The sequence below is a fragment of the Anastrepha ludens genome, chromosome 4, assembly GCF_028408465.1.
Source record: "Anastrepha ludens isolate Willacy chromosome 4, idAnaLude1.1, whole genome shotgun sequence".
NCBI lineage: Eukaryota > Metazoa > Arthropoda > Insecta > Diptera > Tephritidae > Anastrepha > Anastrepha ludens.
The window spans coordinates 92342904-92361835 of record NC_071500.1 but is presented as its reverse complement, the minus strand read 5'-3'; the positions used below and the strand labels follow the sequence as shown (position 1 = coordinate 92361835).

At 39.8% G+C, this 18932-nt stretch overlaps 1 protein-coding gene across 1 annotated transcript in view; it reads left to right on the top strand.

Moving 5' to 3' along the window:
- The window catches only part of LOC128860181 (frizzled), a 206460-nt gene extending 204253 nt beyond the window's left edge, over nt 1-2207 (top strand). The window contains exon 7 of the mRNA XM_054097477.1: nt 2155-2207. Coding sequence (XP_053953452.1) covers nt 2155-2192 — 38 coding nt within the window. The 3' untranslated portion in view covers nt 2193-2207. The remainder of the gene's footprint in view (nt 1-2154) is intronic.
- Nucleotides 2208-18932: the final 16725 nt, after the last annotated feature.

Below are 18932 nucleotides of genomic sequence, written 5' to 3'. Positions count from 1 at the left end.
TTGTCGCGCAGCTACATGCATTTCTTTGTTTTTCTGTTTGTTGATACAAGTACACAGTTTTTCTTTTGTCTTCTTTTTGGAGGTATTCAAATTTTTACCATATACGATGCACAACTTCGTTACTGGCAAACCAATCTGTGCGCCATGTTGTTTGCCATGTAACTGGTCACACTTCTGACCGTTCTTTGCTACTCACATCCTCAACGTAGATCAGCATCAGCAATAGCCTGAGCCATTTGCGCAGCTCTACTGCTTCCTTAAGTGTTTTGTTTTTTCCTTTTTATTTTTCCATTTTTATTTTTGGTTGATTGTAAAGTTTTTTCTTTTTATTTCATTTATTTCCTTTATTTTATCTAACTCGTTGCAAAGCATACTCCTTTAACCCCTTTTATGGTTGCGCTGTTACGGTTTGCTCATGTAATCTTGTCGCATGTACCAGATACTCGTACATAGAAACACTCTTCCTTACATCCACTCCAACTTGAACTGCGGATATGCCGAACTAATTCTTAGCAGCCCTAAGAAAAGAAAAGAGTAGATATAAATAAATTCCAAAAAACAAAAAAAACAATCGGGCTAACAACAAACCATTAGAAGTCACAACCAAGTCAGGCATGAAATCGTGATTTTCTAGTGCACCGTAAAAGTCGTTTTTCCTTCGTTAACTTACCTGAGATGCATCTGAGGATCTGGGGTGGCACTGATTTCTTGTGCAAAACTGATGCAATCAACAGAGGCCATGCTGATGACAACAGCTACGTCGGCCTTAGCTTAGAAAAAAAGCATCCGCATTCGTCCTCTATGCTTTCTGCAGCATGCACCCACCGTCAAACACTACTTGGCGTACACTCACTAAGTTTGTTGTGTATTTCTTTGCTACAACACCGGTGGTGGGAGGCTTGTCGCGCGCATACGCCATCTCTTTCGCGCGTTCAATGCTCTTTGTATTTTATGCGCCATTTATACGCTTCGTTTTCTGCACGGCACAATTGCAATGTGACCTCGGCGCGCGCATAGAGTGGCGAGTATGGCCAAAATTTATGTTCGCTCATTTACTTTGACGTGTTGGTGTTTATGGTATGTGCGCGGGTGGTGGTGCTGTTTTTGCGTGTATTTGCTAGTTGTTTGTTGTTTGTGCCTATGCCCTCTGCCTTGTTTTTTCCATACGACGCAATAATCTCGTGTCTTTGTTCGCGTTTGCCGCTACTCGATCGTTTCGTTTTGTTATATCGCGCTTTTGCGCGGTTCTTGTAACGCTTCTTGTTCCCGTTGTACGCTTGTTTGCTCGCTCTTCTAAGCTTCATTTAATTTGCTTTTTTGCATTGTTATTAATGTATTTGTTTTTTTTCGTGCTGTTGTTTGGTTGCTGTGTTGATTGATGCCATTGCTACATTAATGAAGCCGCAAGCTTGATCCGCAATCAACTCGAAACCGCTTTATTTCCTTTCAAGTCTAACTTTCAGTGAACTTCGGCCTGTTGCGTTTGTAATTTGTTGATCTTTTCGATTTTATCGTTTAATACAATTTCTTTGGTCGATTTCTTTCTTCTTAATTTTTAAGCTTTACGCCACGCGATCGCGCTTGCTTATCCGGTGTTTGTTTGTGTGTGTGTGCCTTGGTTGATCACAGCCAGCTCTTCAAATGGCTTAAATTTTTGCACTGATCTTTTCTACGATAGTCATCGACTATTCTTCCGCTTGCGTGCTGCGGCGCAATCGTTTAATCCGCCACATTTGTGAGCAGCACATCGAGTCGCCATAGCTGGCGATGTGCTTGCGCTACATAGAGTGCGGCCGTCCGAATTTGCCGCTTCTGGTTGTACGCAATTTATTTTTTATTTCGTGCATGAAAACTCTTCCACTTTGGCGGCTCGAGTCATAAATCGACGTGATTTTATAGACATGCATCCATATGTTGGATGAGGCGTGTAAAGCCTGAACTGAACTATGGAGCTACCACACACCACGCGTAGACCGGCCGATCAGATCCGGTGTGGTCATTTGGCCAAGAGGCAATAATTCAGTTTCCTCCATTAAGCTGACTTGGTGATTTGTTTTGGACTTAAATTTGTGTGCATATTAAATTAAAATCAATACAAATTTACTACTCATGTGAAACGAATATTTCTAATTTTTTGCTTATTTTTCTTTACAGGTAAGATTTTGATGTTGGAAATGGAAGTGCATGGCTAGCACTAGCTAGATTATAGTAATAAACGCAGTAAACAAAATGCCGTTAAACACTGAAATTTTTAATTAAAATTCCATATGGAGCGGAACTCGATTTCTGGGTAAAAATTATTTAAAATATCTTATATTTATTTTTCTGAATCTGCTCGACATTTTATCGTCCACAGATATTAACTTACAAGGTCCAACACTCGGAGTGTAACAAATTAAAAAGGGCATAAGTGTAGTTTGAAAAATTACTTTTGATTCAAAGTAAAAAATGTGTGAAAATAATACAAAATTAAGAATCGATTTACTTTTGCTCGATATGACAACCTTTTGCCTTGACTATGGCCTTGAGAGGCATGCCATAGAAATGTTTGTCTGCCGGCGGCTTCAAAGCAACCTCCAGAATACTTTCCCGATAATATATATTAACCATTACCTGTGGCGGGTGCTGCCTCCTGGTGGGCAATCGATGACTCAAATTCTCGTATGAACGGTTGGGCTAATAAACCCTATCGTTTTGGGAGTTTACGAATTGCGCAATTTGAAAAAATTTTTCGTCAGAAAACACAATGTTCGGAAATTGACCGCTTTCGGCCAAGCGAACCAACTCCTTTGCTCTCTCAAGCCTGACTTGTTGCTGCTTTGGTGTCAGATCATGCGCCTTTTGGATCTTGTAAGGCTTGACTTTGAGATAATTTTTCAGTATGCGGTGGATTCTACGGTCAGATATTTTGTGTTTTTTCACCACTTGATTGACACTTCGTTGGAGATTCCGCTCAAGTCGGTTCTTCACTTTTTGAACCATTTCACGTGACCTTCCAGTCTTTTGATGACCACCTCTATGACGTTGCGCGAAGCTACCAGTATCATTGTAACGAGTAATGGTGCGATGAACAAAAACTTTATTTACTTTAAGGTGCATGAGGTCACGAACAATCGCCAGTTGTAAAAAATTCAGAAGGTGTGGCCAATATGAGGCCGTTAATCGGCTCTCAACGATTGCCTGCCGAGGGGCAACCGCTGTTAGAAATAACTTTTTCTCATTTTGGTGTTTCACGGAGATTCGAATGAAAGTCACGCACCAACACTTTCTGCTACGGCAGCCGCCTAATAATACATATCCGCTCGCTTAAGGGGGGAAGCTGGTCTAGAATTTTGAAAAAATCGAAAAATTTTTTTTTGTCTTAAAAGGTGCTTTAGGGTCTTAGAAATAATATACCAAATGAGGGATGCCAGCAAAAATGTCTAAATGCCCAAATTTTTCATTCGACGGCAGTGCCTCGCAGGTATGCCCCGAACGCTACTTACAACTTTAAACGCGTTTTTCTCGAAATCACTTTTTTTAAACTGGCCGAAGACATAACTCGAACAAATCTTTACCGATTCTTACGAAATTTTGACAATACATTCGAAATACCTTTCTCCGGAGACGTACGTAGGATTTTTTATTTATATTACATAGTTTTTTTTTTAATCAACAATTTTATGTCGTTCTTTATAGTGAAAATTGTAACTTTTTGTTCAAACGTGCACCATTTCGCGAAAAAACAAAATATCGAAAAAATCCTACGTACGTCTCTTTCTGTTGTTAAATAATATAGAAACTAAAAAAATTTTATTTTTTGATCCAGGACAAAAATTAAGGAGTTTACGTCTTCGGCAATGGACCCACTAGAAAAAAAGGCGCCTTAGGAGAACTGCTGGACAGCGGCCATTTTAAAATTAATTCAGACGAAAAATTTTGTATTTGTACCATGAAAGCTATATTATTAAACCTATTTCACAGATTTTCGATTGATTCCTCTGTTGAGTCAAAATAAATCCATAAAATATGCCCATTTTTTGCGCTCTAGACCAGCTTCCCCCCTTAACTATGTGATTCCAGAATAAATTAGCATGACGCTTAAGCTAGCTACGTGGCCAAAATACTGTTTTTTCTCCATGACCAGGTTCCATAGCTTTTCGGGCAGCCACTAAGCGCTGAGCCTATGGCTTGCATGCGAACTTTTCGAGTATAAAAGAAATGCTTTAGATGCACTTCCGAGTAAATGAGAGTTTCAATCTCTAATTGATCTTTGTTTCATCCTGTCCAGCCACAGTAATTGACGCTTAGTGATTGTTAGGTAGCATTCTGCCGATATGGGCACCAGTTTTGCCTTGTTATGGAAGTAAATCTTATGAGAATAAAACCTTAAGGGTGGTCTAGAGTTCGAAAATTTTGTCTATTTTCAGGAATTTTTTTTACAATAAAAAAATTAAAGACGATATTTAAATTTTTTAGACTTTTTATTTTTACATACAAAAATGAAAAAAAAAAAAATTTTTTTTATAAATTTAATATTTAAAAAAATGGCGCTGAAGTCAACCCTCCCGAAAAATTGGTCCTGGACGGTGTTGTCCATTTTGGCTCTTCTATTTATCTGAAACCCAAAAATAAAAAAAATTGTTAATCAGTATGACTGAAAAAAAATTCACAAATTGGCGCTGTTTTGAATTTGACACTCTAAAAATCGTGGTTTTTTCAATTTTTTAATAAAAAAATACGAAATAATTGAAAAAATAATATGATTTTAGTACGGGCGATAGCCATTGATGTTGGAAACAAGATATTAAAATTTCAGATGATTCGGTTGATTAGTTTTGTTGTTTTTGACTACACCAGGCCGTAAAGAGTAGTTCTGAGATGATTGAGCTTTTGAGAGTGGATAATACGACCATTGATGCCGCCGCGTGACGAATCTGAATGTGCCTGCTAAAACGGCTATAGAATTGAAAATACTGGGAATATGCTTCCACAAATTTGATAGTATATTATTAAAAGCCTCGAAATATCAATAAAAGAATAGATTTTTTGAAAGTTCTAGACGACCGGGCTCCCTCAAGTTGCCAAATAATTCGCCTTACCTTGGTTTCTCTAAAAAAGGGTTAAGGCGGAGCTCAAAACTAAAGCAGGTGACGATTAATATACTGCCTAAAAGCTTCCATCTTAATTAAAATATGAAGTGAGAACCCCAGGGCAAACGCAAATATAGTCTTGGAAATCAACTCGTTGCTCCATTTGACTCCAGTGCTACCAATTCAAGCAAACCTTTAGAGTCCCATAAGCGGATCTCCCAGCTCTGCTTAGATTCGCCAAAAGCGCTGACATCCTACATGATTTCTACTTTCGGTATTCGTAGTGGTCGGTCTCCATCTGGTATCGCTAGGGACCAAACGTGCTAGGCGTGGCTTATTGCCAACTAGGCTAACCTTACCTCACCTTATAGTTTATTGAGCTTTTGCTTTATTTTCTTTACAGTTCCACATTTAACTGATAATAAATCACCGCCAGCTCCCTAAATTAATCTTATTCACTGAATACTTTTCTGACAAAAAATTCCAACATTTTCTTCTGTTTCAGCTCACCGCCTAACATTTTCGCACTCCATAAACAATTAGAACAGCAGAATAGATTTTTAGTACATTTCCATTGGAATGAACATTTGAGAATCGTCATGTAAGCAGGCGTCAGTTGTGGTGATGCAATTAAATTAGTACAACGGAAAATCGTTTCACACATGCCACATATATATAATATGTTTACATGTTTACATGTGTGCGTGCATGAAAATGGGTTGAGGCACTTGCGCTGATGAATCGACCAGATTGACGACGTTCGTGGTGTAGCTGCAGATGATTTTCGATTGTATAAAATTAAAAGATCAAAGCAACATTGGCTCAAACAGACATAGGTGACGAGTGTGGGGCATGCAGTGACGAGGAAGTGGCATATAATGTACCCAAAAAACGCCAACCAACATACGCACACACATACGAGTATATGCTTGATGGTTAGGCGTGTTTTCCACTTACGAGTGTTTGGTTGTGTGTTGAATGCTGTTGGGTGCCTTAGCGTCGACTTGAGTGCTACATACAGACGAAGGAGTAGATATTTATTTATTTATTTTTCGCTAGGCATCTTCCAAGTTGAGTGATGTGCATTTTTCGTGTGCTTTGTATTATAAATTTTTTTTATTTACATTTTTTTTTTTAATTTTTTTTTTTCTTAATTCTAAAAAGGCTTGCAACGCCCTAAATTTGCCGCAACTGACAGTGATCTATGCAGTTTCTACACTCTTTACACTTTTGTGCCTACAAATATTTCAATGTATTGTGCGGCGATCCAACGTCTTGCCTTGTTTCGGATCAGCTGTCGACTGACGTTCATTTACTTGAGGGCCGCTAAATAGAGTTGTTGAATGCAATGCTGCTGATTTGTTGAATGCAAAGAATCTGAGAAATGCTTTTCAGCAGTCAAAGCTCGAAGATCAATTAAGAATTGTAAAGCATTTTTACACACTCATTTTTGTTTTCTCTCAGCATTTCTTTGTAAGCATTCGTATGGCTGTGTTTGTTATTTTGTGGATCAAATAAATAGGTCACTTAAAGCCGTAGAGTTGTTTTCAAGTTAACGAAGTAAATATTTAAGTATCCATCAGGCAATTTTTAATTCAAACAACCACCACTTTTTGCACTTTTCTTTTCACCTATTAACGAAAATTGAAATTTTCACAACTCATTAGTAAAAAGTGATCAGATTGGCGGTACTTTTCCAACAGGGTTTTTGTGACAGATCGCGCGTGACTACTGTCAAACTAAATGCATTAGTTTTTTAGTATTCATTACCATTTTCTCATAGAAAGACTTTCGCCTCAACAACATTTACGAATTGTACAAATGTATTACGAAAATCGACGCTCTTTGAAAAGTGTTCATGGCGCACTCAGGCCAATTTATGGTGTACTCGTACATAACCGTTCAGCGATGTGGCCGATATTTGGTTTTTGGGTCCTGGTGGTCTAGAGCTCCAAAATTTAGGGTATTTTAAGCAATTTTTTTACAATAAAAAAATTAAAAACGATATTAAAAAAAAAAAAAAATTTGAAATTTCTATACTACCGGGTCCCCTTAATTAATGGCTATCTTAACAAGTGAAATTGCCGTATTTGGGCTCAAGACCTACCGAAGCCATTCAGAAACAGCCATTATATCCCTTGAAAACAACCGTTTAGTGCAGCCTATGAGCTGAAGTAATCATCGGCCCATATTCTTCAAAGAATGGCAAACGCTATTGCGCTATGATAAACGTCTTTTTGATGTTGGAAATGGAAGTCCGTGATCTCCACAGGATTTAGATCTAACAAGACGGCGGACACCGCTACTTGCCATATAGCCCGTGAAACAATGGATTTACTGAGTCGTTGTTTCGGTGAGGAATTTATCTCTCGTCTCGGACTAGCGGATTGGCCAGCAAGATCGTGTGATATCACACCTTTGGACTTTTATTTGTGGAGTTTCGTTGGTGCTTTATGGATGAATTAGCTTCGATTGAGGTATTGGAAGGCAACATGCCTAAAGTTATTCATGAGATACCGTCCGATGTCCTCCATCGAGTCATTCAAAATTGGTGTTTACGGATGATTGAATCGCGGAGCATTTGCGGCCAACATTTGAAAGGGATTATCTTTAAAAAATAAATGCCATGAATGGTTCTACGCAAAATTAATCAAAACTGCCCAATCAGTTTGAATTTTTAATGTTTTATTTCAAGTTATCTCTAAATTGATCACCCTTTAGAAGGAAGAAAAAAATGAAATTGACTAATAGGTCGATCACATTCAGATAGTCATAGTATAAAAAGTCAATAAAAAGTAGCCAGCCAGCTATCCCAGAAGTTGTATTTTGTCTCTTCTGCTCACTAGGGCCTTCTATCCTCTAAGGTTGAGGTCAACATAAGCTACGACCCATCAGCAGTCTTACAATGCCTCCTAGTGATCATTGTGATGACGGCTTCGTTGACCAAAAGTAGGAGAACAATACACAAATAGTTACAGGGTAAAGAAAACCTGGCCAGTTGAGCATTCGCAAGTCATTCTGGATTGTGCTTAGTCGAGCAGTTGGAGCGTGACTTTTATTCACGAACTAGTTTTGAAGTAGTTAGAGGGCTGGTGTTTCGCTTGAGGCAAGTAAACTCTTGCTACACTCTAGCTATTCCCACGACGTGTTTCAGAGAAAGAATGCGCACACCCCAGATTAGAATACCCGAGAAACAGTTCCAAAGAAGAAAGTGAAAGTTAGGTAGTGCTGGCTAATCTGTAAAATGATCTCACTTAGACCTCTAGGAATCGTTGTGTTCCCAGTGCCATGTATCTGGAGTCGAAGCTATTGTTTTATCTAATTCTTAGTGAACGCAAGTTTTTATAAGGCGATCAGCCGTTTGTCAGCAATATCCTTCAGGGATGAAAAATATGCTGATCCTAGGCACATTTGTTGAGTCCTACAAAGAGCAGCGAGCGGTGGCAAAGTAGGTTTTCTAAAGTACCCCTAGCACGCATTGTTCTGGTCTAAACCTATTTTGGCTGCGTGATGTGGGGTGAGACAATGTCCCGTCAGTGGTCCAACCAATATTTTGCAGTATTTTCTAGGCAAAAATGAAATAAAGTTTTCGTATTGATCGTTAGCATAATTTTGGCAGTTTTGTCTGAGTTTGAATGTGCCCATATCGACTGCGTTTCCAAAGCTAGCCCCGTTTTCCGAAAGGAGAGTGATGGGCTTATTTCTAACCTGCTCAAAGATAAAAGATACTCATTATCTTTGATTTAGTGTGCATATTTTGAATAAGAGTCAGTTTCAAAGCTAGCAGTAAAGATTATACTGTGTGTACTCGTGTAGATTTTATTTTCAGCAAAGGTAAAGATTCTGCGAAAGATTTTTGGACCTTAGCACGTTGGTGACGGCGAATATCGCAGGCGATGTGACAATGAGATATATGAGCTTTAAGACGACATAGACATAGCGCAGCGAGTAAAGTTCCAGCGGCTACGTTGGCTGGGTCATATCGTCCGAATGGAAACAAATGCTCTGGCTCTGAAAGTATCCAATGTGTATACTAACTGCTGATAGCAAAGGAAGAGGAAAGATCAAGTGGAGAAAGTCTTGGCTTCACGTGGTGTTTCCGAATATCGCCGGTTGACACGAAAAGAAACGACTGTCGCGCATTGTTAAACACGTTCAAAATCGCGTAAGCGGTTACCGCGCCGAATCAAGAAGAAGAATGATGTACCATACGATCAGGAGCATTATAGAGACACTGGTGTCTAAGTCTCTGGCACTAGTAATTTCCTTTATAGAGACAATGGTGTCTAAGTCTCTGCCACTAGTAATTTCCGTTTCTAAGAACTGAAAAAAGTCATAAAATTAAATATGTATAACGAAAAGTCCGCTGCATATGCGCAACCACGAAGGCAGAATGTTGCACAAACACTCGCTAACTACGTAAGTACTTCCACCTTCAGACCTTTTCCACATTTGCATGCAACTCAAAAAGGGCCATTTTTGTTTTCTGTTTTAGCGCGAAGTACAGTCACTTCCCTTGTCGCAGCCTGCCGTGATGTTGTTGTCATCGTAGTTGCTGTTTGCCACAACTACTTTGCTGCGCTTCGCAGCTACTTAAGTGGCATGAAACAAGCACTGCTCACAACAACATCAGCTACTCGAACTTGGCGTCTCTTCTTACTTATCTCTGCATTTATGCCTCACATATATATTCCACTTTTGTCTGTGGATATACATTAGTAAATGTTGTAGTTATTGTTTGGCGCGCTTAAAATGACCCTCAAAATGGTGCAACGGTATTTCTAGCACTTGAAACTGTGCAGCAGGGAACGTCAAATGGGACACTTTGTCTCTGAGACAGTGCTACACCACAGCTTTAAACGACATAAGCTGTAGGGGCCGCATGTGGCACAATAACCAGTAGCTTTCGCAAGTATAGTGGAATTATTCCCTGCAGAGAAACAGACAACTCTCTGATGGATGTGAACTTGTAGATGTTCGATATTTTCGAATAAATGGAACAATAATAAATTGGGCAGGGGGAACACGGCACCTTTTTTGTTTTTGTTTTTTGTTCAGAGGAGGTTAAAATCGAATGTGTCAGAAACATGATTAAAGGTGCCGTCACACCAGTTTTATGTGGGGCATGCTCCCACTAACCCTATAACACTCCTCGTCTCTCGGCTGATTTCACCCTGGGACTGCTAAAATAATTTCATCAAAAGCCGTGTTTATGGCCCAGGTTCCTCTCTTAATTGCGTATTGTGGTTATATGAGGTCGATAGTCTTCATTAGTTTGTGACGAATGGCAATGGGGCATCCGAAATTTTCAATATCCTCACTCTATATCGACTAGTCGTCTGTTTGAGTTCGTCTTAAGGTTTTACCTCAAGCGTTCAAAATGGCTTCTTTGGGCGACGCATATGTTGGGTATTCTATATAGGCCGCATTCGCTTTGCTTCCACTTTGCGCTTTTCATTCTAAATTTCGCAGTTTTATTACTATCCTTGCTGCAAGCTGATTTACTGCTTCCCATATCTCTCTCAAGTTCAGCATTTGCGTTACAAGGTTATCTGGTGTGGGGACGACGCCGAGGACATTTGCGAGCTCGAAGCGTTCTTCATAAAATCTGGCGCAGTAAATAGTCACATGTTCTGCACTCTCATCTTCGCTCTCTGGGCAGGTCGAATTATCTGCTAGATTAAAACGGTGGAGGATCGCAAGAAAGCCACGATGTCCGCTTTGGGTTAGATAGTAATCTGTTTCGTCTTGATTTCTGCTTATCCATTCATCTAGTTTAGGGATCAACTTATACGTCCATCGACCTTTGCTGGAGGGATCCCATCTATTTTGTCACTTTGCGACCGTACGTTCGCGCTCGGTTATCTTATCTTCAGGTATCGGTTTGTGTCCACGTGAGTAATACAGTCGCTTAAATTCCTCTGCTCGTATATCAAAGGGAACTTTACACGCTATAACGCAGATAGCATCATCAGATACTGTTCTGTAAGTCCCTTAGCTTGTAGTAACTCCTTTGAACGTCTCGGTCGGCCTCCTGAGCATACTGGGGCGGCGTATAGGGGAAAATAATGTAGGACAGCTGAGGAGAGGTATTCTACCTCATCCTCCAGACAGCTTCTACAGAAAAAACTTGAAGCAAACCGAAGTCTCACCGCGTGGATATCTAATGGACAATGGACTTGGTAAAGATACCCCAAGAGCAGCGGCTTTAGTTTAGCCTAAGAAGTTTCCTCGAGCGCTCTCGATCTTCGGTGGCTAAAAGGATTTCGCGACTTTGCACTTTTGTGCACTAACCCAGCGCTGGCTGAGTAGACGCGAGGCCCATATTTCCAGGAGCAGACCAGCGGTTCTTAAGGGCACAACAATCCTCTAATTTCGCGTTGAAACCATCTCAAGAGTCCCCTGTGTAACTAACTCAGCAGCCCAACAGTTTCCCGTACAGCCATCACAAATATCGCTACCCGCCGCATAAGTGACGTAGCGGTTCGCAATTGGGACCAGCAGTTCCTATTAACTCAGAACCAGAAAATGGTTTCTCTACAGGGCCTACATGTGCCCATATATACATACATGCATATTTATTTTATTTTTGTTGCAATCGTTAAAGCCGCACTTCCACTTCCAAGCGACTCTTTCAACAGCCGCCAAATCTTGCTCGCTGCTACTTTTCTGTTTCTTCTTGAACCCATTCAATTTAATGAATGCAACCTTTGCATGTGCGTGTGTGTGTGTGTATTGGCAAATAACAAAAATACAATTCTCGATGTCATTAAATATTCCTCGCCATTCTTTCGCATTCCATTATCTAAAACAACCAGCCATTATGCAAAATCTTCAAATACTCGGAGTACATGATTTTGGCATATTTTTTATTGTTGTTTATCGACAAGGCAACAATTTAAAACCTTGAAATTTTCTAAAATCTGTGCCCATTTCGTTTGCCAAAAGTGCTGAGATATTCTCTTCGTAAAATTCAATATACACAACGGCCGCAATTCTTTGTTTAAGTGAATTCTACGAAGAGTTCTTGTTGTAATTGGTTGTTCATTAGAAAATATTTTGGTTGTTGCAAATATTCAGAGATGAGTAAATGTTTTAGAATTTTGTTTGGGTAATGGTTGATTTTGTTGCTTGTTGGGAGTTTTAATGATGTATTTAAATCATTAGCTCCAAAGATTTATTGCTCCATTGTTTTTGAGGTTTTGTAGAGAAGCTGCCATTCTAGATTAAAACAGCGCAAACATAAATTGCGGCCAATAAGCGAAACACTCGGTTACATACCGCCTCAAAATGAACAAACATGAAAAATTTAATGTCGTAATCAAACGTGCCTTCAATTTTTGTACGTCTTTTAGTTAATACGATTTGACAGATGCCTTGAAGTGAGCGTTTGTTGCATCGATCTGCTTGCTATTCGATCTTACCGCAGATCCATTTCTTATTTGTTTCGCAATCTCACTAGCTGCGTTGTGGAGTTATGCGCCGTTGTGTTGCACAGGTGATCATTTAATCCTGTTCAAGGTAATCGATGCTAGTGAGACAGCGCGCATCCTCAAATACAGCTTGTTGTCCACTAGACTCGCTTTGACCTTTTCCAGCTTCCATTCATCACGAGAAGTCCGCTACGTCGACTGCTTGTTTGTCCGTCTTGCTGTGTTGTGAGAAGTCCATATTTATCCGCGGTTACAAAAGGATATAAAATCAAGTTCCGATGGCGATTGAACATCGAGCTTGACGGACTCGTTATGCCCAAGCTAAAAGGAGGCACAATCCAGATATCCAAAGAAATCAAATATCTTGGAGTAATCCTCGATAGTAAACTCCTGTGGAAGTAACACTTTGAAACAAAGACATCCAAAGGACTGACAGTCTTCTGGCCGTAGGGTCTTTTTCATAGCAAGATCCTGTAGATCTATACGACTATAATAAGACCTATTACTATAGACCACCTATGCATCAGAGGCCTGTATGAGTAGACTTTCTCTCATGGGAATCAAAAGAACCTTATCGAGACTACAACCCACTGTGGCCCTCTGTTTCACCGGAGCTTTTCCGGCTACTTCAGGCCCAGCACTAGATGCTCTGGTTAGTCTACCACCACTTCATGTTTTCATCCAAGAAGAGCCCTTCTAAAGGCTGAAACACAATGGGGATTGACATGGTCCCTGCCCGGCATTGGACAACAGAGAAGGCATGGACAACGATCCGACATCCAAGCCATCAGGAGTTGTGCTTGAAAAGAGATACAGTGTAGTGCTGCCAGAGACTCAATTGTGGTCAAACTCTGAAAATGAGCCCGGCAAACACTGTTTTCGCACTTTCGCGGATGGCTATAGGACCGAGCACGGTTCCGGCTCTAGTAACTACGTGGACTCCAGTGGGATAAAACTACGCTTTGCTCTTGGAATGCACGCATCTGTGTTTCAAGCGGTGGTATAGAAGCGATGAACTTTGTTGTGGAAAACAGATTGAGAGGCAGATCTGTATGTGCAGTCACAGCCAAGCTGCGCTCATGGCCTTAGACAGCCCCTCAACCACTTTAATGGCAGTCGAGTCCTGTAAATCCAGGCTGAACAATGTCAGTAGACATCCCGTGATACGTGGGTATCGCGGGTAACGAGATCTCTGACTTCCTCCCTAGGATGGGTTCTGAGTCCAACTTCTTTACTCCGGAGCCCGTTGTGCCACTCCCTTCTGCAGCCATCAACTTTACTTACTTTAACCACACAAGAGAGCTTGCAAGCGGAGACTGGATAAAACCGATGTTACCTGTCATGTCCGACCGATTGTCGCAGATGCTTCTGTGTCATTGAGTAGAAGGGACTGTAGCCAGCTAGTTGGACTGATGACGGATCACTTTCTATGGGCGAAGCACGTGGAAAATGTAGGCATCTCAGAGAGTGCACTCTGCCCAGCAAGTGGAGAGGAGGCTGAAACGGCGGACCACTTTCTGTGCGTCTGTTCGGTATTCACTCGAATCTTTGGCACTGATGTGTTACAAAGCGACCACCTTGGCTCCTTGGCACGACAAGATCTACTCAGATTTCTTTGGAGATCGGTTAGATTTAAAAAAACTTAAAAAGGTAACCCGAGTGCACTACAACGGACTTAATGTGGTCTGAGTGGTGTACTTGCAGGTTTGTCACGGCAAAATAAAGAACATCGGAATGGGTTAGAGGAAGCAACGCTATCTGTTATAGTTTTCGCGAACTTATTAACCCATTCTCGTATGGAGGCAGTTAATTCTGGCGACTCAAAAGAAATTTTTTTTCACAGCTCGTGATGCGGAAAAGAGTGACGCAGCCTTCAAATTAAAGCTGTCCAATTCCAAATTAGAATAATTGGCGCCAGAAAAAAATGAAAGTTTATATGAAAAATTGTGAGAAACGGGCTTTTAAAGTAAAAGCGGCACCTGGGGCAAGTGCTTTGATAGGAAGTCTAATAATGGTGGTAGGCAAACGAACGAGTTGCCTTGTCGACTGCTGTGATGATACGATAAGTAGTTTTAAGGACTTAAACCGTAAAAAAATGTTATTTGCTTGAAAAATTAAGGGATTTGCAGAAGTTAGTTAAATCTTTATGAATCATTCGGAATTACTGCAGTTTTTATTTACTTTTATTTGGGTAAACGCCGTAAAGTGCAACATTAATAACGAACAACAATAACAACAATGGTAAACACCTCGTAAAACTCACTTGCTTGCCATTCGCTGCGTTGTGTCGGCGCATTGCTAATGTTTGACTCGCATGTTGCATGTAAATCATCATCAGTGGCAGGAGGCAACGGAAATCAACAACAGACGATGCCGACGGTAATACCAAACAACAGCAACAACAGATGGTAAACAATATGCCGCATATGCAATATGAATGCAATTCAATCGAGAGCGAAATGTGGCAAGCAAAAGTGTTGCACGCGTGCGCCAGAGGCATCAACGCTGCACACGTTGCGACGTTCGCTTAGCGGCAAATTGCGCGAGAAATTGAGGCATGGTTTTTATCTCAATGGCGTTTTTTTTGTATTGGCGGCGCTGCCAACAATAACGATTTACAGCTGTCGGATTGCGCACAACAACAATAACAAAAATGTTGCCATTATGATTGCTAAGACAACAATTCATTAAAGCAATGGAAATGCAACAATGATGTTGCAACAACAATAACCGAAGCATACCATGCATATGAAATGAGGCAGCAATGAAAGTGAGGTGGGAAAGGACAGCGCGAAATGATGATGGATTGCACTGTGGTGGCATGGAAATGCGTGCGTGCAACAATTGTGTGCAACGAATTAAAAAAAACCTGCGAAAATTTATATTTGCTTATTTCTAATATTTATTTATGGCATATAATTTGCTTGCCTCGCTGGTGTGCGTGTGGGTGTGCATTGCATCTAAAGTCACACGTTCGCATCGTCGTGAAATCGTTTGTGCAACACTTGAATTCAACTTATTCAACTATTGGCATTTGTTTTCTGTCTGTGTGTGTGTGCGATGCGTGGGTAAATACCGTCACCAGTCAATCAACTAACCTTTGTTGCACTCTCCACACCAAGACGGCAATCAACGGCATGCAACGCGCGATTCTGCTAATGTTGCATAATGTTGCAATGGCGGCGTCGCGTTAGTCGTCGTCGTCGTGCCATTAGCTTACCTGTTTTCGCTTTTATTTTAATTGCCACATGCAACAACATGACGCGCGAATATGAAAAATATTACCAGCAGGTCGGCAACATTTACACACATACATACGCGTGTATTTGCCAGCACTCATAACAGTTGCGAGCAGCTGCAACACCAATAACGAAAAAAATTATGCCACTTTAATGTGAGCTCTACGATTTTTACCCAGAGGCACTTGGAAGGATTGGCTTCACGCCAATTTTAAGTGCAACGCGAATGGTTGGTGCAATGAAATTCGTTGGTTGCATGCACGTTGCCGTGTGCATTCGCTTCAATAATTGCGCATCGCTGATTTATTTAAATCTCAAACGCAGATAAATCACAAAGTAAATGTCTGGCTTTCATGCGATTTTTGGCAAAAGGGCATTTTTTCGCGTGATTTAGTGATTTCGGTGTGTGCTTTGATATCCGGTTGTTAGATTTTATCTTATTTTAGATATTTTTAAGTGGTCTGAATTGTATATTGAAGTAAAAAATATTGCAGAAAAATGAAAATTCCTCAAAATTATGATGGAGAAATGGATGATGGAAAATATTTTCCGCTCTATAAACATTACTGGTGCCTTTAACGCACGTCTTTTCGTGATTTTCGTCTACTTTTTCGAGCACGCGAGGTCATATGTCACCAATACACTCCATATTTTCTCCAAGGTAGCAGTAGTTTTCAGCTTGGGTGCCCAGATCAATAACAGTCAAAACCTTAAAATTACACTTTTGTGCTTGCTTTGCTATTGAATCACTTGGATTTTTAATTTTTTTTCTGACGACTTTTTGCACTTTATTGCATATGAAAATAAATTTCTTGTAGAAGAAACTACGCAAGAGAAATTTATTGTATTTGCAAAAAGAATTAAAAATAGCAAAACTACATTTTTTCTAAATTGCGTTTGACCTCAAAAACACTTTTCCCCAACCAAAAAAAACCGAAAATTCAGTGAGTTATAAAAAGCGTATTTATTCAGTTTATATTAAGAGGTTAGGGGTAGTCAGAGCCCCAAAAAAAAATGATGATTTTCAATCAGTTTTTCTGCTAGTCAGTTGCTTTATTTTGCAAAAATAAAAACATAGCATTAATACATCATGACTTGACTTTAGCAAAATTAAAAAAAAAAAAATATTGATAATTGTAAAAGTTTTCGCTGTTTGTGCGGAGCCCGTTTCTTCAGAAGTCCCTTCCGGTGATCATCACAAGTCCTTGGAGATATATCTAAAATCAATCGGACAAGAGATCGAAGCTTTCTTTTTCCCCCAAATTAACAATATGGCGGTCTCAGGAAATATTTTTCAGGTTTTCGAGGGAAAAACCGACAATAAATAAAAAAAAAAAAATCGACATTTTGAAAAAAAAAATCCTTCGATCATGCACACGTTTTTTATGTTTTTCAAAAGCAGTATAAATTTTATTTAAATCTACCAAGCGGTTTTTAAGTTACAGTGATCACCTGTTCAAAAAATATAGTTTTGAGAAAATTGCATTTAAAGTTTTGCTATCGATATCCGGAGGTCCGGAGCGCCCTTTGTGAATTGTTGAATAACTCGAAACGTATTTGTCGAATTCACTTCAAATTTTCACACAATATTTTTAAGATATTATACTTTAATAAAATGCAAAAAAAAAATTAATTTAGTTTAGTTTTATTTTTTTTTTTTATTTAAATTTTTTCTTTTCCCTAGTCCAATCTTAGTTCTTGCAGGGTAGCCAAATGTCGTCGACGATTCTTTAGTTTAGTTTAGTTTTGTTAACTGAGGTTGATTGTTTGGCGATTCATTAGCATAATATGCTTAAGTAAGTAGGTTGCTAACCCTACCACCCTAACTTGGTGCTGGATAACTCCTGTGCTGGTGTTTCTCTGCTTTGGTCCGCGAGTGGTATACTATTTCGTACTCACCCTGCATAATGCTGAGCCTTCCCCGATCTGACGCGTCCTATGGGATACGTACAACAACTCCCGATGAAGTTTTTCTTTTGCTTTGTTTAATTTTATATCATTTCATCCCCTTGCGGTCGTCCAGTGCTTGAACGCTTTCCTGGTCCAGGAGCAGCGTGACATGTCTGGAGTTTCCTGAAGGCTCTTCCACCTTAACTACCCTCCAGTTTTCGGTGGGTAGGTTCAGGTTTCCGATCTTCAGTAGCTCCAGGATGGTTTCCGGATCGAATGGCTCTACAGGTATTCTTGCTCTGCCGCGTGATTTTTTGGGAATATCGCTGATGAGCTGGAGATTCGCCCCGGGCCATACCTCGCCGAGTCGGTCGAGGGCCTTGCCGTACAGGCTGACAGAGCGTTGATCTGAGCACGCGATCAACTTGACCCTTGCTTGGAACCATCCCATCTGCTTCAGAACGTCCAGGTAGCCCAACTGAAATTTTCTCTCCACAATCTTCCAGTTTTATGAAGAGATGAAACCGTCAGGGTGGCTCTTATCCACCACCGCCATGAGCAGACTATCTCTGCCAACTTCGCAGAACTTGCGTAATTTGACCTCAGAGGAAGTTTTATGCTTCTTGGGGTCGTTGGAACTAGGAGGATCCTCTGAAGACCGCTGCTGCTTAGCTGCACTCGGTTTTTCTCTGGACGCCTCTTACTTCCGAAGGAATTCCCGGACACAATCGAGAGTTGACTTCAGTTTCTGGCAAAACAGCTTTGGTTCTCCGCAGGCGAGTCGGTTTTGGAGGAAGTAGAAGCCACAAGGGAATGTGGTGGTGTCTCTTTGACGGTTTTGCTCTTAGTGAGCACTTTCGCCACCGAAGGGGTGGTTTTTGACCCCGCCATGAGTTTGGTGGAGCCAATTTAATTTGTTTTATTTCTTTTTCTTTTTTTGTTATTTTATTTATTTATACCTTTTTATTTAATTTAATTTAATGCAAATTAATTTTATCTCATTTATCCTATTTTTTTTTTTGGTTTAATCTGGTTTAATTTTTTTTCCTTTTTTTTTCAATTTTATTTTATATATTTATATAAAGTATTATATACTCTATCCTATGCTGTTTTATTTAATTTAATTTTTTAATTAATTATTATTTTTTTTTTTATTTCGTTTTCTTTTTTGTTATTTTATCTATTTACACTTTTATATTATTTAATTCGATTTAGTTTTATTTCATTTATCCTAACTTATTTTATTTTTAAACTTTTTTTCAAATTTAATTTTACTTGATTTAATTCTTTTATTTTTA